General features: G+C 34.6%; 2 protein-coding genes and 1 long non-coding RNA gene across 4 annotated transcripts in view; 1 reads left to right on the forward strand and 2 right to left on the reverse strand.

The window, feature by feature from the left end:
- Nucleotides 1-12,243, forward strand: part of LOC123717579 (fatty acyl-CoA reductase wat-like) — a 32,131-nt gene extending 19,888 nt beyond the window's left edge. The window contains exons 3-11 of the mRNA XM_045673663.1: nucleotides 2,751-2,844; nucleotides 3,564-3,686; nucleotides 4,762-4,916; nucleotides 5,155-5,271; nucleotides 6,093-6,202; nucleotides 6,780-6,841; nucleotides 8,101-8,320; nucleotides 9,932-10,112; nucleotides 11,103-12,243. Coding sequence (XP_045529619.1) covers nucleotides 2,751-2,844; nucleotides 3,564-3,686; nucleotides 4,762-4,916; nucleotides 5,155-5,271; nucleotides 6,093-6,202; nucleotides 6,780-6,841; nucleotides 8,101-8,320; nucleotides 9,932-10,112; nucleotides 11,103-11,448 — 1,408 coding nt within the window. The 3' untranslated portion in view covers nucleotides 11,449-12,243. The remainder of the gene's footprint in view (nucleotides 1-2,750; nucleotides 2,845-3,563; nucleotides 3,687-4,761; nucleotides 4,917-5,154; nucleotides 5,272-6,092; nucleotides 6,203-6,779; nucleotides 6,842-8,100; nucleotides 8,321-9,931; nucleotides 10,113-11,102) is intronic.
- LOC123717582 lies at nucleotides 5,983-7,290 on the reverse strand. The gene is made up of 3 exons (XR_006754840.1): nucleotides 7,255-7,290; nucleotides 6,878-6,992; nucleotides 5,983-6,033 (listed from the first exon to the last, which is right to left on the reverse strand). It is a non-coding gene; the product is annotated as an uncharacterized LOC123717582 (long non-coding RNA).
- A 4,122-nt stretch (nucleotides 12,244-16,365) lies between the features above and the next one.
- Nucleotides 16,366-26,250, reverse strand: LOC123717262 (fatty acyl-CoA reductase wat-like). 2 transcript variants are annotated; one of them, XM_045673162.1, is made up of 11 exons: nucleotides 26,170-26,250; nucleotides 25,336-25,536; nucleotides 25,043-25,136; nucleotides 24,800-24,922; nucleotides 23,255-23,409; nucleotides 22,878-22,994; nucleotides 22,622-22,731; nucleotides 18,714-18,778; nucleotides 17,644-17,899; nucleotides 17,083-17,263; nucleotides 16,366-16,796 (listed from the first exon to the last, which is right to left on the reverse strand). In XM_045673162.1, exons 2-11 carry the CDS (start codon nucleotides 25,446-25,448, stop codon nucleotides 16,427-16,429), a joined length of 1,584 nt encoding a protein of 527 aa, XP_045529118.1. In that variant the 5' UTR covers nucleotides 25,449-25,536; nucleotides 26,170-26,250; the 3' UTR covers nucleotides 16,366-16,426. The 2 variants fall into 2 exon arrangements, with proteins under 2 accessions (XP_045529118.1, XP_045529119.1); XM_045673163.1 differs by having other exon boundaries at nucleotides 25,336-25,463; nucleotides 26,170-26,218.
- Between the last annotated feature and the right edge of the window lie 541 nt (nucleotides 26,251-26,791).

The raw sequence follows: 26,791 nt of genomic DNA on the forward strand, positions 1-26,791 counted from the left end.
CTTTCGAAGAATGGTGCGTGTGCCGAATACGGTATAACTCACGTCCACGTCTTAATTTTATATCTTACATAAAGGAGACAGATATATTATCTCGCTACAGATAATATTTTACATAATTGATTTTAATTCATTATTCAGAAGCAAGAGTACTTATATCATATCATATCATACTCTTTTTATACACTCTAACCCCCGTTAGAAGCCATGATTAATTTCTGTATCTCCTTGTTAGTCTGTTTTTAATAAATATAAACAACAATTCAAACTTTTACCGATTTGTATAGTGTATATAATTATAAGTATACTTAAAAAAGAAAGTCTTAGACACGTGTATGTTGCCATGTATTTGTTACGGTAGCCAATCACGGATATATGACTCGAACACAAATATCGAAGAATAACAAATTGGAATGGAACCCAGTGTACTTAATTTAAAACTGAAGGACAAGATCAGAAGTACATAAATTAGAAACAAAACAAAGCTTATTGATGAGTGCATCAAAGTGGGATAGTGATCCCATTGCAAAAAACTTAGGTGGAAATACTGCTCGAATGAACAATGACAGATGGACAAAGACGGTAACAAAGTGGAAAGGGCCACCAGAAAAAAGACAGCGTGGTCGCTCTCTTGCACGGTGGGCTGACGAGCTTAAGAAAGTTGGTGGAGAGGATTGGGAGAAAAATGCTCAAAACAGAGAGAGATGGAGCCAATTGGAGGAGGCCTATACTCAATAAGAGGTCATTGAAAAAAAAAATATGTATGTGTATATTATGAAAAATTTTCAAGGAATAAATGACGCTTAATTATTATTATTTAAAGTATAATTAAATAAGCCTACAATTAATTAGAATACTATAAGTGCAACGATGTTCTTTAGCAACTTTAAACTAACTTTTTTTGTAACAGATTTAAGGTTAGATTGTATTTGATGCTTACGTTGCAGTCAACTAGCTTAGTAAGCCGTTCAATTAACAGTCTAGCCTCTTAACTAAACAGCGCCGCTTAACTAGCGGCCTGAAAGATATTCAGCCAGTTGATCAAAAGCTAGGCACACGACTTGGATTGATGACGTTTAATTACTTGCCTAGCCTGTTGACTGTTAATTTAAATTTAATTCCAATATCTGTCACTCTCAAACTCGAAATGAAACTCTTCAAACAGTCAAAATGGCGTCGGATCAAATTTGAATGAAAAGCAACAAATACAATGGATGAGTCTAGTGACAATAATAATGTGAATTTAGCTGTGACTGACTCAAGCAATTTAATTTTTAAAGAAATACTTTTTATGTCAGATGTCTCATCTCTTTTATTTCTGCCACGTGGTCACTCACTCTAACGTACCAATGGCCTCAACTAGTTTATTAAATGTTGTTAAACAAGTTACGGCTGAATATCTATCAGGCCGCTAGTTAAACGGCGCTGTTAAGTAAGAGGCTAGACTAATTGAACCGCTTATTAAGGTGGCTGCGACACTTATATCGAAGATAATTGTTTGACGACAAAACTTAAAAGGAGCTGAATTATCATAAAATTAAATTATATTGTAACGAACTACGTTTTCTGCCGGTTCATTGTATTACCAAACTTTTGTAAGTTAAATATATAAAAGGTATAAAGCGATGACACTGATTTACATATGTGTACATAACGCAATTGACGTAGTTATTAAGAATCTTAATTATTAAAAAATAATATTATCGTTAAATGACGCAAATCGCTGAGTACACAGAAAATAAATGAAATATTAATATATATAAATTAACATAGGACGATAAAACAGGCAAACATATATATTAAGTTAGACATAACGAGGCTGCGGATAACTGATAAATCACATCACTTTTCACATCAACAACTCGTATCTCCGTTTGGAAGGCATTTCGTCGTTTCAGCCTGTTGACGTCCACTGCTGGACATCTTCTTCCCTAAACTTTCAGTACGACCTTCCATCGAATGCCTCCATTCCAGGAGTTTCTTGTCCCATAGGCCATCAGTTTTTATAGAACACGGGGCAAACTGGCAGGAGGCTCACCCGATGATAAGTGTTACCGTCATCCATGGATATTCTCAATGCCAGAGGACTCGCTAGTCCGTTGCCGGCCGTTTAAGGATTGATACGCACTTTTCTTGAAGGACAGTTAGTCGAATTGGTTCGGAAATACTTGGGGCAGCTGGTTCCACTCAGTAGTGTTGCGTGGCAAAAGCTGCCTTAGAAAACACTCAGTTGTGGAACGACGGACGTCGAGGTGATAGGTATTTCGTATTCTGTCTCGACGTCCGATGATGAACTCAGGTGCAGCAATAATATGAACACTCTCCATGGTAAATGCGGTGGAAGATGCAGACTGACCCAACATTCGATAGTTCTTCGGGCAATGTGAAGGCTTTTGCGTAATACAAAAGCTTTATCTTACTAATATAGACCATATAACTTGTGCAGCTATGAGTTTCAAATGAAGGTTGTCCATTGCAATGTATGTGCGTTGAATGACCTGTTTCAAATACCTATCGTAACCAAGTTGTCATACAGGCCTCGCCTTTAACTACGCATTTTCCCGCACGTGTATTTTGATATCATATAAATCTTGACAAGCTTTATTATGTAGAAATGTGTTTAATGTTAAGTTCTTGAATCGCGTGATACCAAGGATATTGAAAATCAAAAAAGGAATTTGTATATTCTGTCGCTGGAAAAGTACCGTGCATGGACTTGAAACTTTTAACAAATAGTTGTGTGATTCTTTCAGATCTTCTCCTGGCCTTAAAAAGTTGTACGTTCTCGTCAGAGCCAAGAAAAACAAGGAGCCAATAAAGAGATTAGAAGAGCAATTGAATGATGTTGTAAGTACATTTTAGTCAATAAACCCGTAAGTAATTCAGGTTTTTTATTCAAATATTTATCTCTCGATCGGTCTAGATTTATATTAGATTCGGTTGAATCGTAATGAATGTATACTATTTCGTCTAATTCAACAATACCTAATAGCCTTTTTTATTTAAATATTTTTACATTTATACATATTTATATCTCAATTATCGTTTTGGTATCTGTGTCATTTTTAGCAAATGCCTCCATCAAATCCCGCCATTCCTCTGCACTGTACCACTCTCCATCACCTGCTGTTTCTTTAATTTAATTTGTCCACCTTATACGTTGTCTTCCTGTTTTTCGTTTGTTGTACCAATTTAGTACGTTTTTACTCCACTTTTCATATCCTCTAGGTATGTACCGCGCCCGCGCATTAGTTTATTTATTTTAGTTAGTATATACGTCGAAGTAATAAAAAACTTCCTTTTGATAACCATGCTCTTTTTATTATTTTTATGACTTTTTTAAGCGCCCAAAAGGTATTCCATGCTTTTGCTATTGTAGTGTCGATTTCTTTTTTTGTTGCATCGGTCATAAATATACGATTAAAAGTCCGATAATTATAACTTTAGCGGTTCATAATTGTAGCAAGTGTTTTACGTAGTATCGTTATACTTTGCATTTTAAATTAAGGAAGGCAAAAACAAAAAAGCCTTTTTTGAATATTGACACTTAATTTTAATGTTTGCAGTTATATGACCGACTCCGGAAGGAACAGCCCAACTTTATCAAAAAGATTTACGTGGTTGAGGGAGAAGTGAACCAAGAAAATTTAGGAATATCTGAAACGGACAGGCAGCTGCTTATCAATGAGGTAATATTGGCTTAAAAGTTTGTATGTTTTATACTTTCTACCCTCGACTATTGCAAAGTCTTTAAAAACACAGATTATTCGTGGACCTTTATATCATCAGAACCTTCTTTATACCATCATGCCATCGTCACCAGAATACCATCTATTGTAAGTAAATCGAAGTGCATATGAAACTAATTTGGATTCTTAATACATCATCAGAATAGTTCACTACGTTTCGAAAAAACCCCTAAAAATTTTTAGAAGGCCTTGGATTATGGCCTAAAATTAGTACAATATTTGTTGCTATGACTATTACTTTTAGACATATTAACATTGTAACCATAGTGACAAACCTAAGGTATATAATAAGGCCAAGATAGCTTCATTATCGGACAACAAGGCAGAATATGAAATTCCATCCGACGTTCGAGTGTTTAAGGAATTTTTATCTCGCGCCATCGCTGTGTGGAAATAGCTGCCCACTGAAGTAGTTTCCGAACCAATACGACAGGGCCCTTCAAGGAAAGAGCGTATCAATTTTTAAAGCAAATTTTCAACAAAGAACTCGCGAGCATGGTCATGGGCAGTATCACTTAACATCAGATGAGCCTCCTGCCCGTTTTTAGTTCTATTACATTAATTGTAAATGCAAGTAATAAAGTGAAGAATGTATATAAAATCTACAATCAGCTCGCGTTAACGCGATATCCCGTGTATGTGTCACTCACGCGCGTAGTTTGCAGCTAGTCCACTCATACGTCCACTATTGCTGCGTTACACTAACGTTTTTTTATTAAATATTTTTAATTTGGAACACGTTTATTGTTTTAAATACTTCTTCAGATTTTTCGCCATTTCACAATTTTTTTCGTGATCATTATAAAATTACAATATGGAATGGGGTGGTGAAAAAATAGAATTCAGTGTTACCTAGGTAAATTTTGATAATATTACATTACTTTGTAACATAACTTATGGCTGGTCTAGTTATGCAATAAGAGGGGGCTGCTGTTTTATAATCCAAAGCGAGTTAAGAAAATATAAATGAAGTACATAAATAAATATTTAAAAAATTAAATGTATAATATTTCAGGTCGATTTCATATTCCACGGGGCTGCTACAGTTCGTTTCGACGAGCCCTTAAATGTGGCTGTCGGAACCAACGTTCGAGGATCCAGGGAAATGCTGGTACTCGCCAGGTCTTGTACAAAGCTAAGAGCATACGTACACATCTCTACTGCCTATAGGTATCATAATATTCTATTCTTTTTATAATGCCTATTGCCTAAAATAGCAAAATTTGAATCACGTCAAAATGATCAAAACTGGTATAACAGGCCTGATAGTTGAATATTAAAATATCTTTAAAGCAATTATGTGATAATGACCATTTTATTTATTCTATGTTATGGTTAAAACATACGTTCGTTATTTTAATTGTACGATACAAGATTCGATAAATTAACTGTTAAAAATATATTTTAGCCACTGCACACAACTTAATATTGACGAAAAGTTCTACAAAAGCTCACTAGATGGCGACAAACTCATTGACTTGGTCGACAACATGGATGAGGCTATTTTGAAAAACATCACGCCTGGGTAAGTTTAAAAAGTGAAAGTTTAACGTGTTACTTTTCTAAACAAAAATGCTTATACTAAAGTTTAATAAAAAGTGATAATTAGTATGACAATATCTTTATAAAGGTTATTTTATTTTTCGACGTTGTCCGTTTGAAGCTTTAAATACACTTTGTACCCTTAAAAAAAATCTTCTTTCTGATCTCTTATAAAATTGTGTACGTCATCATCTTTGAATTATGTCCCCGGAGATAATTGAAAGCTAGAGCAATTAAATATGAAGCATGAAACTCCATCAATTCGAAGCCAGCTTCTTGAATGGCAGGCATCGCAATTCGGGACTTGGTGAAACAAAACAACTTTAACGACTTTAACATACTATTGCTGCCGTATTTCCTCACGTAAATTTGTTATTTGTCTTGTGTTCAAGGTCCCGGTAATAGTGGTTTCATAAGTAAGGCACCAGGGTTATATCAAAATCTTGTTACAACCCCAAACAGATTTGCAAAATTCTCAGTCCCGATATTTTCAGCGCGTCAGAAAGCATTCTGGGCATCCAGTGCGATGACACGTTTTCATACCCTTCATCTTTATTTCTTCTGTTTTAAAACAAACCTGCATAGTGTTGTCTTTTGTTAAAATAGCTTTTACACATTAAGAAAAATACTTTTCGGACGGACTAAAGGCTATGTATTATTATTAAAAACTTAAAATTATTTACATAATTTTAATTTTTTTCCGACGTTTTGCGTGTTTTCCAGCGTGCGTGGTCACGGTGACTGACTGAAAAAATTTAGAATTACATTATTTTTATACGTATTTTTCTTACAAACTTATTTTAGGTTGGTGGGAAATTATCCAAACACATATGCCTATACTAAAGCAGCCGCCGAAGATGTGGTTTTAAAACATTCCAAGGGACTACCAGTTGCCTTGATCAGACCTTCTATTGGTGAGAATTTATTGAGTACATTAAAATATTAGATTTTAACGCTTAAATCAATATCTTCTGTGGATTTGTAGTCTATTAAACTGCTGAAACGGTTTTGGGTTTTTTAACATTAGAAAACTTGTACCTGAGTTACGCAATAGTGATATATGTAATTGTAATTATTATTTTTTTTATAAAAATAGTGTATGATTACTTTTTGATATTAATTGTGTTTTCATACAAATTACTGCCAAAATTATAAGACTCTAATGATAGAAAGGACAATAAAACTATGAAAAATGACGATTTTTTATTAAGATTTACGGATTAAAGTATATAATTTAAGCTTGTTATAAAAGCACTTGTATAATGATATAAAAAAAGATTTTGTGACATTACATAGACATATACCGTAGAAAAAATAAGACATATGTCAGGCACAAGTGGCTCACCTACTCGTCTAATACACAAAAGATTAAAGAAATAAAATCTAATCTAGCTAGGATCTATAATCTAGAAGACCAATAAAGATTATAATCAAGTTGATTTAAATGATAAAACGAATATAATGTCCTGTAACCAAATTGTATATTTTTAGTGATCGCTACAGCAAGAGACCCTATTGTAGGATGGATTGACAATGTATACGGACCTACTGGGGTAAGTTATTAGAAAATAAAATAGAATACAAAATACCGTAGCACCTCGACCTCTATCGTTCCATAACTAAGCGTTTCTAAGACCGATTTTGCCGCGCACCACCACTATGTGGAACGAGCTTCCCAATGTAGAATCAATTCGACTGAGGGTCCTTCAAGAAAAGAGCATACTAATTTTAAAAAAATCCGGCGACGTACTAGTGAGCCTTTTGGCAATGTGAGTTTTCATGGGCGGCAGTATCACTTAACATCAGTTGTGCTTCCTACCTTTTTATTTATACATAAAAGGAAAAACTGAACCAATCACTCGTGTTGCAACTAAATTTTTTACAATGTATTAACATTGAAATAAAAATCTAATTAATAAATATAAGATTTACATTATATTGTAATTCCATTCGCGAAGTTACTCACGTTATTCGTCCACATGGAATGGAATATTGATTTTCCACACAATCTGCCTTGCTCTAGCAAGTGTTTTGTTTATATATTTATACTAGCTGACCCGGCAAACGTCGTCTTGCCATATATATTATTTATTTTGATGAAAAATTTTTTTTGTTCAATAAAAATAAGTATCGACTATAATTCAAAATAGGAGTTGATCGTAGAGGGGTTGTATGTATTTTTGTACGTTGTATCATAAAAAAATTTGCCTGAAAAAAAAAAAAATCTAAGTTTGAAATATAGATAGTAGCCGATTCTCAGACTTACTGAATATGCATAAAAAATTCATAAGCATCGGTCGAGCCGTTTCGGAGGAGTATGGGAACGAACATTGTGACACGAGAATTTTATGTATATAGATGTCTAATACTTTTTTAGAATCCCTATTAAATGCGCCAAAACTTGTAACACAGGGTCACTTAACGGTCGAGTATTTTTGAACAGTGTGGTCCGAAGTAAACAAGAAGTTATGATTTGAGAAATTTTCATTTCGCATATTATCTTCGATTCACCCATAAACAACCATAGAGTTATTAGAATTTTTATTAGTGTAAATTCGTTTAGATTCTTTTTATTATTGATTTACTTCTGATACTAAAAAAAATAGTAGACAATAATGTCTTAATAGATACTGTTAGTCGTGTTATTGGATACTTTTATATGTTAGAAATCCTTTATAGTAAATTAGGTTAGTTTTAAATTGCTTATTAGTCTTAAATTAAGCTAGATCGTAATGTTAAGTTATGTCTTTGTGAAGAAACAATGTATAAAAAACTTCTGATGTTATGCTACATAATAATTACATTTATACAGGTGGTTGTTGGTGTAGCGGTTGGCCTTCTTCGAGTGTTACTGTGTAACCGTCATGCAGTCGCCGACCTGGTACCAGGCGATATGGTTGTGAATGCATGTATTGCTACAGCCTGGAAAACTGCCAAAGATTATCCAGGAAACCATGAAGATGCTCCACCTCTTGATCAAGCTCCGCCTGTCTATAATTTTGTTTCTTCAGAAGAAAATCCACTCACATGGGGTAAGTAATATCTATAAAGGTTCATTAGGTCGCCCAGTGCTGGTAAGCTCTCAACAGGGACCGCGCTTTGTACAAACACACAGTGGGTAGTGCGTGAGTCAATGCTAAAGAAAACAACTTTCTAAGTAATTCGTTTGTTTGTGCTCGAATTTTCTACTCTTTTCCTCATAAAATAAAAATATGTGTACTTTATTTCAAACGATTTAAAATGACTTCAAAATCATGTTATTTACCTTGTCACGTCCTGTTTTTTCGGGCGTCGATAATAACGTCTTCATAATCAGAAGGGATCAGATATTATTTATACACTTCTGATTGTTAAAAATTTTGTCGGTAAGATTAGGTTTTTATCTTTTAGTTTTTTTTTTTAAAATAAGGTTGGTGATTCTATATTTTGTTTAATAAGATTTGGCTAGCACTTTTTACACTTAATATTTTTTTTTTTGTATCTATTCTTGCCTGGAAGCGATTGCTTGACCGTTGCGTCCCTTATAATTTATATATTTACTATATATAGTTACTAGCTGACCGGCAAACGTCGTTTTGTCATATCATTGTCATGTCATTTTCCAGGAAAAAAAATTTGTTCAATAAAAATAACCTCTACTGTAATAAAAATAGAGGTTGAATGTATAGGGGTGTCAATTAAGGGTTGTATGTATTTTTGTATAATGTAACATAAAAAAAAAATAAAACAAATAATTTTGTCCAAAAATAATAAAATAAAATTTGGGGTGGACGCCACTTATCAGTTAGGGGCTTGAAAGATAGATAATAGCTGATTCTCAGACTAAGTGACTATGCATTAAAAAATTCATAAGCATCGGTCCAGCTATTACGGAGGAGTATGGGAACGAACATTGTGACACGTGAATTTTATATATATATAGAGAGACGTTATGTTATTTGTTTTTCTATAAATGTAACAGAGTGTAAATAAATAAAATAATTTACAATACAAATCAAAAAGCAAATCAATCAAAAGCATGAAATTGTTCTCTAAGAAGTGGATAAAAACTATCCTTTAATTATAATTATTGAAGAGAAACTTCTTTATCGGCATTGGAAACAAATTTACCGACACATTTTTCGGTTACGGATCACATTTTTCCGTTACGCGCCATCTTGTTCTTGTCCACGGTCGATTCGAAGAGATTCGAAGCCATTAATTAACAAAAATATATAATATTGATTGCGATGATAGTAATAATTCTATTACAATTAATGAAATTCTGTAATAATCTTAGTATAAATAAGGTAAAATGAAATAATTGTATTATTTGTATTGGTGTCTATGATAATAAAAGCCTTTCGTTAAACTTTATCCGACTTAACTTTATTTAACCAATTTTTGTAAAGTTGCATATTATAGTAGATTATTTTTCGAAAAATAAGGTCATAAAGAAGTTTCACTACTGACGTGTGTACACTATAGTTATGTACACCCACAATTTTTTTTATTTAAGCAGACCATCATAAGTCAATATGTTTATTATTTAATTACATTAATGTCCTAAATATTATATAAGTAGGTAAAGTATATTTAAGCATAAAATTAAATTTGCGGTAAAGTTGTTTCTTGTTAAATTAACATTGAGTTATTTGTTTCAGATAACTTCTTGCATCTGAATCGTCGTTACGGTTTTGAAGTACCCACTATTCAAGCTGTATGGCATTACATCTTACTGTTCACAACTTCTGAATTCTTATTCAACTTCTACTGTCTTGTACTGCATTGGATACCTGCTTACATCATTGACGGCATTGCTGTACTTATTGGGAAAAAACCTGTGTATGTATTGTTTAATCAATCTTAATATATATAAATTTCCTGTCACGATGTTTGTCCGCGATGGACTCCTAAACTACTTAACCGATTTTAAATTAAATTGGCACACCGTGAGCAGTCTGGTCCAACTTAAGAGATAGGATAGATCTTAGATCTTTAATTATAGTCACAATTTTATTTTATTAATGTTTAATTTTATGTTATGTCATATAAGCTACAATTCAATATCATGATTACCACGTGTTATTGAGGAGTATAAATATTAATTAATATTATTTCTATTTTTTAATTTTTGGTGTTAGCATAGCCAACCACTTGTTACTTAGACCGAAGTGTAAATCAAATTCAAATTATAGTGGCGATAATACAGTGAAATTATTCTTTCGTGTCACGGTATTAAGGAGAAACGAAGTTCGCGGGGGCAGCTAGTCGCTTATATATTAGTGTTATATTACGAAGCTATAGAATTTGAATTAGCAATCCTGGGTACTGCTTGTCTTCATAGTTAATATATGTTACAAACACTACAACTATTACATCTTTACAATATTAGGATGATTGCTTGTCCGTGTCTCGATAAGGGGCGGTTCAAGTATTAAGTAAGCCTCTTGGAGGTGGTGATTATGTCAACAGTAATTATTTACTTTTTTTACACACATTGTCTATGCTTGAAAACGAAATGTATTTTCGAGGATTCCTACAAAAAATTAATACGTTTATGTACTATTATTTTTGAGAACTTTGCCTACTTTTGCTAACAACACCAAACCACCCCTTCGGTGGTCTTGCAGTAAATCTGCTTAATAATACTTGAACGGCCCTATATGTAACGAAACCAACGTTAGGTTACATAACTTAAGTGACTTAAATAGAAACCCTTCAACGGATATAAACCCGAATATATTATGTTCATAGCTTCACCGCGATGTTTCAGGAATTATGCTCAGCGAGACACTTTCTAGAACTTAAACCACCGTAACAATTATGTTTCAGATTGAAAGTTGCGTACCAGAAAATAGAAAAATTCTCACGCGTCATCGGCTACTTTTCGTGTCGGTCTTGGAAGTTCTCCAATCAAAACGTTCAGAGTTTATATAAAGAACTAAGCGACGCCGATAAAGACATTTACGATTTTAACATCGCGCAATTAGACTGGAAGATGTATTTCTATAATCAAGTTCGTGGAATAAGGTTGTATTTGCTCAAGGATCCTATGGAGACGGTACCACAGGGCCTAAAACGGTATTTTAAACTGAAAATAGCTCATTATTTCATTTTAGCGATGTTAGGCTTTATTGTATTCAAATTATTAAGTTGGATGGTTTGCATGTTTTTATAATTGTAATTTATTGTACCTAAATTGTAGTTGTAATCTACATCATATATAAGATATATTATTACCAATATATCGAAAATGCCGTGTTCTGAGTCGTTAAAGTTGTCTGTAAGAGATAAAGAAACCCGGAGAGTGAAGACTTGGGTGGACTAGTGGACTTGGAAACTTGACTTTTATTATCCGAAAAAAAAAATAATTAAAAAAATTACATAAAACTATAAAGTTCATGATTATTGTGGTGGTACCAAATGCTCAAATATCGAATTATTGAAATATGCAATAGGATTTTAAGCTTTCTATACAGAAGTTTAAATCTTCGTTAATCTTTCATAATCTCGTTAAAGGCACGAATAACGACACTAGTCTCTAATTTGCAAAAGTGGCATCAATCTTTGGTATCTCGGCTACACTGTCGTATTTGTACAGCTCAATCCCAAAGTTGATTGACTGTACAAATACGACGATGTACAGCGCGAGAGAACTACATCGAGCTTGCATTCAAAATACATAATAATAATTTATTGCAAGAACATGGTACAAAAGTGTGTAAGCTGGTACAATCGTAAGTTTGCATATTCTGCCACGCACAATGGCGCGCAAATTTGTCTTTAAAGGAATTTTAAATTTTACATTATTAGTCATATGAATTGGTCAATTCCTATATTATTTGTATCGTACATATCATATCATATGTTATTGAATTTATATCAACTACAGTGTATTGAATAATACATTTTTTTCCAAATGTAATACACGATGGCGATTTTTATTGACTCTAATCCGTAGTCACATATAACGTCTAACTATCTATATTAGACGCTATACCACAGAGGCCGACAACGCTGAGACTTCATAGGCGGCTATATCACTTAACATCAGACTTCTGCCCGTTTGCCCTGTTTTATAAAATTGAACACATACTTTACGTGCGCTACTGCTTTCAAGCGCCTTTTAAAAAAATGTCTTTTATGTATGTAAAATTGAGATTTTCGTACCTATGATTGTTTTAATCTTATTTTTAGTCTATTTATTCATTCCTTAAGAATCTATTCTTTGTGAAACAATTTCAGAACAGTTCTATAATTACAACTTGTATATATGTCACCGGTTTATAACTTTCCTAGGAATTTTTCGTAGGATTCTATATGAGAGATAAATTATATTATTTTACGCCCACATTTACGCAAATCGATAAACTTACCGAACTAACGCGTAAAATAATCAGTAAACCTTAAGCAATTGGCACGTGCGCTCTGATTGGTTCAATAAGTCACTAACCTAACCGTAGAATTTTACGAATGGATATCCGTTAGTTTATAAATTTACCATGAGACGTTATTGATAAATTGCGGATTTTGTTATATTCCGGTGCCATATATGTTACATAATTTGTATTTGTGATGTGTGTCATTTTCCCTTATTGATAAAAAAGTAAGAACTACGGGATCACTATAGCTATCGCGTTTGAAAGTTACACGATATCAATTTTTCAATAAATTGGTTAAAATAATTATTAAAGATCTTAAAATAATACATCTTTGTCAGAGATGATAAATGTAATCAAATATATCCAATTGTATATAGTTTAATTTAAGTATAGTTTAAGTATGGTGGTCTAGTATTAGTTTAATTTCCATTTATAAGGAAAATTATCTCATTTATGCCTCAAGTAGCTACTGTTCTATCACTCGTGTTTGCAACACGTAAACTAAATCATGTTTATAGTCAATTTATGATTAAGAACTTTCATAAAAAAAATTGCTAGACTAACAGTGACAATCACAGTCTAAAATATTGAATGGCGTATTTGTTAATCAATTTAAAGAATCTTTTAAATACAACTTTATTTGAACCTTTTAATGTGTGGTATTGACAGGTAAGATTCTGTGTCGATATATAGAGTATGAGTATGAAGTACGTTAAAACCAATATTTGATATACTAGAGTCCTTGACTGTCTCAACTCTGAACCTAACTTTATCTGTCTTATTTCTTCACATAGTAAACGCAATAAGACGGAAAAAAACGAAAGGGTACTTTTGATAAATGAATGCAATTGTACTGATTTAGTTTTTTATGATATTTATGATAAAATTGTCTTCTCGAATAACTGAATTTGTTTCAAATAGTTTTTGGTATATTTCGTTTTTCTGAAACCTGGAAGTGATTTGTAATAATTTCTTCATATGTCAGTTACAATACTATATAAGTTTTACTCCTGAAATTATCATATTTCCTTCTATATGTATGGGATAAGTAAAAATTGTGATAACTTTTGCTCAGTTATTTTTAAGGTAATTTTGTATTTAGTTATGAGGCCATTGAAATAAAGTCTTTGAAACCTTCATATTTTATATTTATTTTTGTTTATTATAAATTATTTTTTATATTTAAGTCACGAAATTTGACTATTGTGATATTTTGGCAATATTATGTTAATTAGAGCGAATTTATTATATTAAAGAATTTCCTTACAATAGATGGTAATAATAATGATGAAAAATATAAATATAGAAGATTAAAACAAACTTAAAAAGTTTGGTCCCTGCCAGCATTAAAGTTACACCACCATTGCTACCATTTCCACACTGTATTGCGATACTTATTTATTGACCGAGGAAAGCACCAGCTCTGGGAGTCCCCAGAACTATCTACCAGTCTCGAACTAAAGTTCGCATGTTCTTTATCTGTAATGAACGCATATGCACTTGAGTCTCTATTACAAAAGGAACAAAATCAAAGCTCTTATATTTGAGCCGTTTATTATATTCCTCTTGCTCTGTGGCCTCACCAGTATTTGTACTTGTCCAAAGGAGGTAGAACAGGGCTAAATCAACACAATTAGCATCCCATACCAAAGCGCGTCGTATCCTTCAGGGGATCAAAGACATCCCATGTGACAGCGTCTCTAGTCGTTGAGCGTGCAGTGGCAATAAAAACGACCTGCAATATTTTGGTGTCCAAACCTACTTACTTCATACTTATGAGGAGTACATATAGGCACTTCTATGCGAAAGGCTGATGGCAATACGGAGTGATTCAGGGTGGTGAAAAGGATGCTAGTGTTTGGTGAAGGAGAAGCATTACACACCTGCCGTGACACCACTGCCACCTTGCGCGGTCTGTATATGCGTTGTGACCTAGTTTTGTAATTCAGATTTACAAAGAGAATCATTCCCGCTCCTTTATGAGTCGTGGCTTGAAGGTCAAGTCTGGGTCGGATGCTGACTACGCATTTCTCGCATCTGTTAAATCCGCAATCTCGTAGTTTATAGAATAAGATCTTTTTTTGATGTTACCTACTGGGTTGGTGAGCAGATGAGAGAATTGCTGAAAGAGATGTACTTGTTATGATGTGTACCCCGTGTTACGCGCTAAAGTGAATAGAAGGCGATGCAGGATTCCAAGAAGATGTTTGACAACGAATGTTTTAAATAGAATCCAAAGAGGTTTTTAAAAGATTATCGATATCAAGGAAAATACCTGAATGATTCCATAGAGGACTACAGCAAAGTACATAAGTTAAGTTGGTGACAAAAAGATAGAATTTTAAAATGAACATTGAACAGTGGGCGGTAATATCCAAAAGTCAGTGAAAAAGCTTAAATTTTCATATTAATAAATAAATGTGTAGTTGAAAAGCTTCTTTGAAAGTCGGAGCCCCTAAGAGGTACAGCGTTTTTTTAGTTATTATTTTTAAATATTCTGCAGATTTAAGCATTGTTTGCCTAGTGCCTTCAGCATGGGACTCTCATCCAATGGACTTTGTACGTGTGCATTCAGCATTCGCTTGAACGGTGAAGGAAAACATTGTGAGGAAACTGGATTGCCTTAGACCCAAAAGGTCGACAGCGTGCGTCAGGTAAGTAGGTGATCAGCCAGAAGGCCGATATTTCCTTAGATTAACAAACGACCATGAAACAAATACAAAAATCTGAGGCCAGGACCTTGTTGGTCGTAGAGCTATTGATTTATTTTTTATATTTAGGGCTAAAGTTAGGTTATTTTTTCATGGTGTCGGATCCCAAATTCTGACCATGGCGATATTGAATTAAAAGCTGAAATAATCTGAGATAGATCTGAAAGCACAACATCTGCGTTATCTTCTGGATTACCATCGTTCAAGATATTAGAATTTATAGCGAGACTAAAAATGGCCGGCCAAGACCAAGGCCAAGGATATTTCTTGACAACCAACACCCGAAGAGATCGTTACTTCTGTATGTTAATTTTACTGTTTCTGAGTAACACTGTAATTTTTTTTACATATTTCTGGAATGTTTTTAAAAACCTTCATCAACAAGGTGCTAATTGAATTATATGCACTGTTGACAAGCTCTTTTTTGATTTCTATATTTTTGCAAAACCAACACAGTAATGACATTAAATATTTTAGATGTTGAGGTGACAGCGCATCCGGGCCAGCAGCTGAACCTGGTTTAAAAGAATTTCTTCCGCAGACTGCATTTAAAGCCAGGCTTGGACGAGCTGGCTTCGAAAGGGCTGTACGTGTATCCGGGTTGCCAGGGGCCAGTCCATTATTTGAGAAAAGAAGTCTAAAAGGTGAGTTAATGTTTGTCCACACATTACTCGGAGACTAAAAACCAGATCGAGAATTATTTAAATGTAGGTATAGATATACCTATAAATTAGATAATTTAGGGATCTACATGGGAATGGAATATCTACATTATGAAACAAATATCTAGAAAAATGACATTTGAATAACCTACTTGGTGACATTCCTAAGTCACCGAAAGTTTGGTAAGTTATACAACGATTAGAAACTATTAAAAAATAAGTAAAGTATAATAATAACATATTTCTTTACTTCTATTAACATTTTTTTACCTTCAAGTTAAGAAATGGTAATAAATTACAAAACTCGTATTACGAACTGTTAAAGAAATAATACACTATATTAAATAAAGAAAAACATTTATCCCCTGATCTACCAAAATTTAGTAAATTGTATTTAAATTTCAGCTAAAAATTTTATACATTAATTTCAACACACCTCCACCCAAAAGTTTAACAAACCAAAACAAAGTTATACCGTAAATTGTCATCACTATGTAATTCGCTATTTTTAGGAAATATTGTTTTTTTATTCCCCGAGGGATTGCTTCCTTAGAATCTTTGATAAGATACAAGCGAATTCCCATCATATAATTATACATATACGAATTCCAGTCTAAAGCAGATATGTCGAAGTCAAATATATGTCGATCCGTCTCGTTGAGCTCCCTCAAAAGTTCTACAGTATTGGAATTTTTCATCTTCCAGGTGTGAGACGCGAAAATTTCATTAAAATGTGTCCACTTATCAATTTTCGAATAAACTTTCTTTAGCCTGAAATAATTCAAGTGTTCAATTATATTAAATAATACTATGTTTAAAATTGTTAAAAAGTGATTGATGTGATGACTGGTTAAATATAATGCATAAAAGTATGAATAATTAAGAAACGTAAGATACGTTTTTCTGTGTTGAGTTTTGCTGCTAATTCGAGCCATCGAGATTCATTTGTTTAGATCGGTTCAAGGACGTCATGTCGACATGACGGGCATTCGAGATCCACCCTTGTAGCTTTAAATATATATAATCTTATATTATAGTAGTGACTAGTAGACCATACATAGGTTTTTTTCCAATCATAACTGCTACTCCATCGCACACATAAGCCGGTATCCAGTGAAGGAGGATGTTCACAGTTTTGAACAGGCGCGCGTTATTTACAAGAAACAACATATAACACCAGACTGCTTTTGTCGACACCAATTTAATTCCATGTGTATGTGCGTAATGCATAAAAGTACCTTAAACAAAAGTAAATTAAAAAACACTCTCAAATTGTTTATTGTATTTAAATAAATAGATTATGGTGTACAGTTATATTATCCGCAAAGTAAATAAATATTAGTCAAATTCTATTAAGAGTACTCTAGTAGGAGTCAGAGATGATCCGATGTTTTTGCAATGGTGCTTTGACGGAAGTATCATAGCCGGCATAAGTAGATATTGATCATCCAATTGAGTGACTTGCAGTAAATCTGGAGTCTTTATAACAGTCTAACTCAATTGAATTAAATTACTCATCTGTCTGTTTTTATGACATTGTAAGCGCAATTTCACAGAGAAACGAAAGACCTACTTCGTTACACTTGGGCTATATCCAAATAGAATATATATAACTTACGAATTGTTATTGGATTTTGGTTTCCAGATACATAGTTATATACACGTGGAATCTGGTCATGTTTTGCCTCCTCATCTTTCGGTACCTCACTGTAGTCATCAAGTTTCCTCTCGCAGGTTTTCTCATGGTGTCGAGCGGTCTTCCAAGCGACGGCAATACAAGCATTGGCAACAAAATCAGCTGGTACGAAGTCGGCGACGGCATCCGGGTTACATTTGACTAATCGGATAATGCCCACTGAAGCCCCAACACTTATCTGAAAAAATACCGTTAAAACTTTATCTGTATCTATATAGATACTCGCTGTCGGCCTAAATGGCGTAGACAACTCAGCTCAGGATGTTTGGTGAGCGTAGCTCGGCCGGAATAAGCTATTCTAATGACTAGCGCCAGGGCGTCTCTTGTAAAAATCAGACCACGGCTTAGGTTGCCGCGACACAGTGGATCTCTTGGTAACGATGCTGCCGATGAGCTTGCGAGGAGAGGTTCGGAGATGAGGCCTGCAGCCCGTATCCTTCCCATGCCCTTCTCACAGGTGCTAGCCTGGACCGAGCCTGCGGAACTACAACATCAACGGTGGACGCAAGGTGCGGACTGCAGGCAGTCCAAAAGGGCTCTGCCAGCAGTAAACTTGCAACTTACTATACAACTTCTAAACTTAAATAGAATCAATCAGTCACCGACGTAGTCCTGGAATGCGAGGCTGTGACTAAACAACGTGCAAAAATCCTCGGAACAGTGAGGTCACTCAGTGAAGCCTGCGAAGTACCCAGGAGGCTTCTATGCTTTTGGAAGGAGTTAGGCTGGCTTAGTTAGCCAGGACTTTACGCACAATGGACCTATTGAGAGTCTAAGTGCGGAAACTGAGTCCACAAACATACAAACATAGGTCGCCGCTCGGATGGTCAGTCGCCTGATGGATATGATGGAAGCTCATTAAACTCCACGCCTTCCCTTCCTAAATTATAAATCGTATAATGTAAACATAAAATAAGATGGCGATCATTTTGTTTATTATATAATACAGGCTTCTTTATTTAAAAATAAATTAAAGTTTGAAAGAAACTCACCCCAGTCGGTCCATAAATGTTATCAATCCAACCCAAAGGAATGGGACCTTTTGCCGTTGATATCACTGGAAAGTATAAAATATTTACAATGTCTAAAATGTATTTGAATAAATAATGCTGAAAGAAAACAATTTTTTAACCGGATTAAAGCTATTTGTATTATTATAATTTTTTTCCGACGTTTCCCGTGCTTTACAGCGTGCGTGGTCACGGTGACCAATGATAATGTGGTCGGAAAATTTTAAATTTATAATAATATAAATTTCTTTAATCCGGTTATAAAAATTGTTTTCGTTCTATGGATAAATAATGCTGATTTGACTAGGAGTGTTCAATAAAAGTGATCATGAGTGTGATGTAATTATCTTTTATTAAATAGTATTTTACTTTTCCTTTTTTTCACAAAGAACCTTTTTTTATAAAGCTGAAATCAATATGTATTTTTTTAAATATAATAGGAGGCAAACGAGCCTGTGGGACCCCCAAAAAGGGCAGTCATCGCAGCCTATAGATACGCTCGAATTTTGAACAGTTGGAGGTCGTATCTCTCAGGAAAGACCCCCATGACGCATGTCATCCCAATTGGTCGATTTGTTATGACAGACGCGACGACATTCCGAAAACTGCGGGCGGGTCCGATGCCTAATTGGCATAACGGGCGTACTAAGCAGTGGTCGGAGGACCCAAATGGGGCATTCACATTAACCTTATAGAAGTCTGGGTGAGAAGTCAGCATATTAGATCTTATGGCGAAGGCTGATGTTCAGCTCCAAATGTCGCATTAAACGCATTTTAAAAAAACGTCGTTTAAAATTATGCTTAAAACAATAGCCTGCATAGTGAAAATGTACGACGAGGGAAGTATCTTGGTCTCCGCTAGAAAGAATAACGCCAGCTTTGCCCTCTCAAGGTGAAAATGGACGGGATTTTAATTAGAGTGAAGTTTATGTCAGTGTTAGTAAAGTCTGTGTTAAATTGTGTTTATTTCTAGATTTGCCTCTGGAGTTGAGCGGTATTTTGTCCCTCCTATTTGGTATTTTGACAGCCTGAGTCAGCACACCCAGGGATGGATTCTCCTGCACCAGAAGTGCAGGTAAAAATGTTCACGCTGGCATAATTCAAAGAGGAAGGGGATGAGCTGAGTTTCTTCCTAATGTATGTAATGTATGTAATGTATGTTTAGATACATTTTAGGTGATTTATTAGAACATTTTTACCTGCACTTCTAGTGCAGGAGAATCCATCCATTAATATCCATGCTATATTATCCATTTTAATATAGAGACCAGTATTGTACCAAAAGTCATATGAAATGGCCGTGTTCTGAACGTGCTCGTTTCATTAAAATACTTAGTACCTTATAAATACATACAAATACTAAACAAGGTACAAAGTATACCACGGCAACTATAGCGTCATTATCTTCATTTGAACAATCCTCACGTAACTTTGGTATTTGTCCTGTGTACAAAGCTCAAGCTACAAGCTCTGTAATGGATTCATGATTACGGTATTTGACCACTACCTCCCCTTGGCCGTCCCCAAAAACCCATGATCCTACCGGTTCTTCTGAGTTGGAGATGACGATCTCTTTTATGTCATTGTTTATTTATTTCTAGGTCAGATGAAGCCTTGTTTCGTCCATAGATGGAGAGAGCATTTGATTCATAAAGTCTGTTAATATTTTTTATTAGGCCTGAGCTATGTGAATTTATTAGTCTTGTCTGTTTCATATACACAAATGGCTGGATATAGTATTAGGTTCTTACATATGAAATTGGCGTTTTGTATGGGAGGAACAAAAAGTCGAATATTTTTAAATATAATATATTTAATTGATCAAAGTATGAACCATTGTTTTCTATGCACTTTTGCCATCTCATAGGTAGTTCATTGATCCCTTTACTAAAAAAAAACAGTCGGACGGGAATCAATAAAATCTGTGAAGGCGATTTGGACTGCCCCATCAGAGTTAAATTTTTTCCCTTGCAAGAAGTTGTCCAAATTTCGAAAAAAATGGTAATCTCTTGGAACAAGGTCTGGAGAGTACGGAGGATGTCTTAGACATTCCAATTGAAGCTCTTCTAATTTGGTAGCCGTCTGTTGTGCAGTGTGTGGTCTAGCGTTGTCGTGAAGTAGCAGTGGCGTGGAGCGATTGACCAGCCTAAGTTGTTTAGCCGCTAGCTTTTCCACCATGGTTTGCAATTGCTGACAATAGACATCAGCCGTAATAGTCTGGCCAGATTTCAGAAAACTGCAATGAAAAATACCGGCACTGGTCCACCAAACGCTTACAAGTAGCTTTTTTGGGGGTTAATTTTCGGTTGGGGCAAAATGTGGCTGGCTGGCCAGGATCCAACCATTGCGCTGAGCGCTTCCGATTATCGTAAAGAATCTATTTTTCATCACAGGTAATGATTCGGTTTAAAATATCTTCATTATTGTGCCGGATCAGTAATGTAACGCAGCAGTTGACGCGCGGTTGCCGGTTTGCTTCAGTCAATTCGTGAGGTACCTTTCAAGCTTTTTAATCTTCCCAATTTGCTTCAAGTGAATTTAAACAGTTTTATCACTAACACCGCAGCCTGCAGCTAACTCGGACGTGGTTTGCGATGGATCCGCTTCCACAATAGCCTTCAATACTTTATTATCAACTTGGGTCTCAGGCCGTCCACGGGGCTCTGCAGGTCGAAATTTCCAGAACGAAAACGTTGAAAAACGAGCTGTGTTTTCTTTTGCAACATGACCGCCATACACATCATTTACCCTTCGAGTTGTTTCCGCAGCACTAGTGTCACGGCGGAACTCGTACTCTTAAATAATGCGATACTTTAAGTTTTCCATTTTGTAAAATGAGTGATGCAAACAGAAAAAAAACAGAGGAAAAAAACAAATGAATGACGGTCATCGAAGCACAAATACATGAGTAAATAGCCGTACAAATTTGAATTTGAAATTCCTAACCAAAGAGGTCAAAGTGGCCAACAGGTCACTCCTCTAAAAATCTTTATTTCTTCTATTCTTCTTCTTTCTGTGCAAGGGTCATCGTTTATGGATGTTCTTTCTAACGCGCAACCTTAGGATACGGAGGAGAGTAAGAGCCATAACTCACCCAGATGCGACGTCGCCAACTAGTTCTTATTGAGATGTATTCCGAGTAGCCAGTGTAGCCAGAGTCTACCGTTCTGCATGTGGCGACTGGCGACATCGCCAGTTGTTTGCACGTGTTTGTATGCTCCATCACTCACTCAGTCGCCAACCACTTGCCGCGTTGCCAACATAAACTCAATAATTCATCAAATGATGTTAGTGACATATTCAGATAATTGAACATTTTTCAAGGTATTTTAACAAATCTTCCGCTTTGGCTTCGGTTTGATATAAACGGATGTACCCATATTTTTTTCTTATTCCGTTTCATATTTTTGCGACACAGATAATAATATTATTACAGTGCAGTAATTTCCATGTCCATTTCCGACTGTCGAGATAGAACTGAATGCATTGGCGACGCGATTTGGTGACTCAGTCTGGCGACGCAGCGACGCCAGACGTAGCCATGGTTACGTCGCTGGCCACGTCGCCATGGCATCTCGGTGAAGTATGGCCTTAAGCCTCAAATGTTTACCTTAAACTCCTTAGCAAAATTATGCAAGCTAAGTTTTTTTTATTACCGCTCGAATTTCAATTCTATACAATTTTTAAAACTTTCCGAAACGTCTAACGGAATTATACTTTTTTTATTATATCCTGTGTCTGGGATATGCATGCTAGTATTTAGATTTTTTCCAAGAAAATGAAGCACTCTATCACTATTTATTGAACACCGTGTTAATCTGATTAAATTATAATTTAATATATTGATATTTATAAATGCTTGGTAATTATAATATTAGAAAACGACGTACCAACAGACGGTCTTAATATAGCAACAGGTAATCCTTGAGAATGTTTCAGAAGATGGTTTTCTGCCGCCGCCTTTGTGAAACAATAAGTATTTGGATACACGCCTATTAATCTAAAAACATAATATAACGATAAATAAAAGAAAAACACACTTAATAAAGATAACCTACAAATCTACTAATATTAAACAACGACTAAATAAAAAACAAAACATAATTACTGTACAAAGAAAAATAAAGGTAAATATTAAAAATTTACCCAGGTGTAATGTCGTCAACAGTTTTTGAATCCAAGCGTTCAACTACGTCAATGAGAAGGTCACTGGTCAGTGGAAAGTCGTAAAATTTTTCCTCTATCGGTTGTTGGGGGAGGTTACTGAAAATAAAACAATTAATAAATAAGTACAAATAAATGTGAATTAATATTTGGTAACAACAAAGAACTCGTACATCTTAAAGCAATAATTTCACACAGAAGGAGGTCACACTTGCCGATACCAATTTTATCGCTTATCACATAGAACGTTATGTGGATAATATCGCAAGTGAGTCTTTTAAGGAATACCTTTCGGAACGACAAGGTACATCACCACGGTTTGCGAACAATTTCTTGCCATTGTCATTCTCTACCCTTACCAATAAGCGGTCGAAATGTAGACAAAAGATTTCAGATATTTGCAACAGCGAGCAAGCGTTAACATCTCCTTGGTGCCACGTGTGTTGATGCGTACGGCTTTACTCAGGGGCTCGTCGAAACGGACGGTTGCTGCTCCGTGGAGTATAAAGTTAACCTGAAATCATGAACTTAAATTTCAATTTAGGATGGGGAAAAAGTCTTTTCGCATTATAGTATGTATGGACTTGTAATAAAATCTCTTTGGCTATTTGTATCTGGCTGGTTTTGGTATAATTAATAGTTTAAATTTTAAGGAAGATTATTCCAGTTTTTTTCGTACTGTGAAGATGAGTGCATCTAATGAAGAAAATCGATGCATTTTAAAATTTTACTAAAAAGAAGGTAAAAATGCAATGCAACCCGCAAAAAAAAAATGTTCACGGATCTAGTGCAGTGACTGTGAGAGTAGCACAAATTTGGTTTAAACGTTTTCAATCCGGAAATGTTGATGTCGAATATACACGTCGCTCTGTTTGCCATATTACGGATAAAATGGATGCTATTTTTAAAAATTGGAGCAAGATCGGCATCAGTAGTTACGACGTAGCTGAAGAACTGGGAATTGACCACAACAGTTTTGGCGCATTTGAAAACAACTGGGTACACAAAAAAGCTTGATATTTGGGTACCTTACGAGCTCACTGAAAGAAACCTAATGAACAGTGTACTCATTGTGATTCTTTATTACGACGTAATGAAATCAAAGAAGTTGATAACTAGTGATGAAAAGTGGATCAAGTACGACAAGAAGGTGCGAAAAAGGTCGATGTCAAAGGCCGATCAGGCTTCACAGACTGTGGCGAAACCCGTCTTAACTCGCAACAAGGTGATGTTGTGTGTGTGGTGGGATTGGAAAAGCATGATTCATTATGAGCTGTTACCACCGGGTAGGATCAACGAGTCTGAACTATACTTCAGACAACTTATGAGATTAAAACAAGACATTTAGATAAAGCGGCCGGAATTAATCAATAGAAGGGGTGTGGTTTTTCACCATGATGACGCTAGACCTCACACATCTTTAGCCACTCAGAAAAAATTAAGAGAGCTTGGCTGGGAGGTATTAATGCATACGCCGTATAGTGCTGACCTTGCACGTTCAGATTTCCACCTGTTTCGGTCTCTTCAGAATTCTTCAGGCAGTGTCCGGTTAACATCAAGAGAGGACTGCCAAAACCAATTGTCACGGCATTTAGATCAGAAGCCCCAATAATTTTTCCCTACTTAAAATGGTACCTACATACTTTAGTTAAATGTAAATAAACTATATTAAAAAATGTTGTGAATTTTCTTAAAAAATGCGAAGAAACTTTTTCACCAACCCATTATGTTTGCGTCGGAGATAAAAGAAGTCATTAAATTACACAGTGTATCATTTATTTTGTATTGTATAAATAGGAAAAAGAAGATGCAAAAAAAATGATTAAGTAAACTATACTTTTAAGCTGGCGGCGCCACATCAGAAACTTTCGTATTATTTATAATTTTAACTATAATTAATGTACCTTATCGCATACGGTCAGCCAATCCTGGTCTGTGAGACCAAGATTTTCGCTGTCCATCTCTCCCTCTAGAATCTCCACCTTCTTAATGAAGTCTGGTTGATCTTTATGAAGTGTTTCATACAGCTGAAAAAAATAAAAAGGGAACGTAGGCTTTAAGTCTAAGCAATGAGAATATATTGTGATGACTTTTCAACTTAATTAAATGTTAACATCGAAATGTTGTGTATAATATGCTGTACCTACCACATCATCGAACTGTTCTTTTAATCGGGTTTGGGGATCCATATTTTTCTTCTTTCTCACTAATAGATATATCTTATTAAGTTCCGGGCAACATCTGCACAAAAGAGTTGTGGCCCAATAAGTAAATAAAAAACGCAAAACTAAACTAAACTAGTTAATCGTGTTTGTAGACACGAGATCGACCAATGACTTACACGATCATATACGTACATAATCGTATATGATACCAAGATTTAATTAGATTACGTTTTAAATTTCCCTATATAAAATAATAATCTAAAAGCGGTACTGACCTTAGCAACTTTTCAATTAGCAGTTTTCCGAGGAAGCCAGTTCCTCCTGTCAGTAAAATGTTAGCTCCCGCGAATGACTTCCGGATCTGAGACTCTCCTTGATTCTCCTCCATATTAATATTAAACAACTTAAAAAATGATTAAAAAGACCATATCTATATTTGGGGCCAAGTCTTTGGTCTTTTCAGTGATCCAAGTTTTCTGTATAATATTTTATAACAGAGGTATTAGAAGGGGATTTGCTACAGCGTGGCAGATTAATATAACTTGTACCCAGTGAAGTACCACCAAGTATGAGCCCCATATATATGGCTGCCCATCAAGGATAAAGGAGCAGATTAGTAAAAAAAATGATCATCAGATATTCTCGAGCGCGTCTGATTGAAGTAGGGTGAGTTAATTAAACATACTAAAAAGTGTATATACTAATCTGACAATTTGTAACTATCGTAAAGATAGGGGAGGGCTGCAATATTGTAAAGAAAAACGTTATTTCGACATTCTCAAGCGTGGCTGATTTTATTTTATTTTATTTTGAATTAAATAATTCAAGGATGACGAAAAATAAATAAACTGCCATGACATGAAATATTTTGCTAGCTAAAGAAATAGAAATGACTACTTTTCTACTTAATATTTTTTAAATTCTCATAATAATATTTTATTAATTTAACTAAACACACACAACCATCAAACCTACATAGTAATAGTAAAAATAATTAAAAATTTATAAAAATAAATTAAATTCATTCTCATAATTAATATTCTCGTTTAATTTTTGATTACACACGATATAATTTTTTTTATAAATATTTAAAATTACTATTTCCTTACCTTTACTATATATTTATTCAAAACCACTTCAATTACTTGTACTATACGAACTAAATATATTCGATTATTCTTGTATTTATTTATATGTAATTCTAAGGTGACAATATCATACGAATATAATTAATGTGTAGAGTCTCGAAGCTAATATTCATACATAGGGCTACTACATTTACAACTCAAAATATTTATAAAAAAGGTTCAAAAATTTACAAAAGGGAACATACAATACTAATTTTTCAATACATTTAACTAAGTGATACCTAATTTGGCCGTGTTGTATGATGGTGTAAAAGCGAGGGTAAGTACATGAAGGTCTGTATGTGGGGTATGCTCGTGATGCAGGTGATTTTGCGCTTTGGATATTCTAAATATATTGTATCGTTATATTCCGCGATAGCTTGTGAAGGCTTAAATAGTGGTCGTTGTATGTCCAGGCTGCGCGATACAAAACGCGAGTTTTTTGCATAGTTGATGTGAACATGAAATAAACCATGATTACGAGTCTGGTAGGCAAGAACAAGGAAGGGCAATGTTTTTTGAAGTGCAAAGAAATTAATTTTATTTGAAAGTTGGAGAGTCTAAATTATTAATTTTTAAATACTTTAATACGCATAAATGCAAG

Source organism: Pieris brassicae, chromosome 12 (genome assembly GCF_905147105.1).
Source record: "Pieris brassicae chromosome 12, ilPieBrab1.1, whole genome shotgun sequence".
NCBI classification, from domain to species: domain Eukaryota; kingdom Metazoa; phylum Arthropoda; class Insecta; order Lepidoptera; family Pieridae; genus Pieris; species Pieris brassicae.

Excerpts from the sequence above, each read along its gene's own strand:
- LOC123717262 (XM_045673162.1), bottom strand. The coding sequence starts at position 25,448 with ATGGAGGAGAATCAAGGAGAGTCTCAGATCCGGAAGTCATTCGCGGGA. Across the intron at positions 22,995-23,254 it reads TACATTTCGACCGCTTATTG|TAACCTCCCCCAACAACCGA; the intron begins GTAAGGGTAGAG and ends TTTTATTTTCAG. Across the intron at positions 17,264-17,643 it reads CCAAAATCCAATAACAATTC|GTACTTTTATGCATTACGCA; the intron begins GTAAGTTATATA and ends CTTTTGTTTAAG.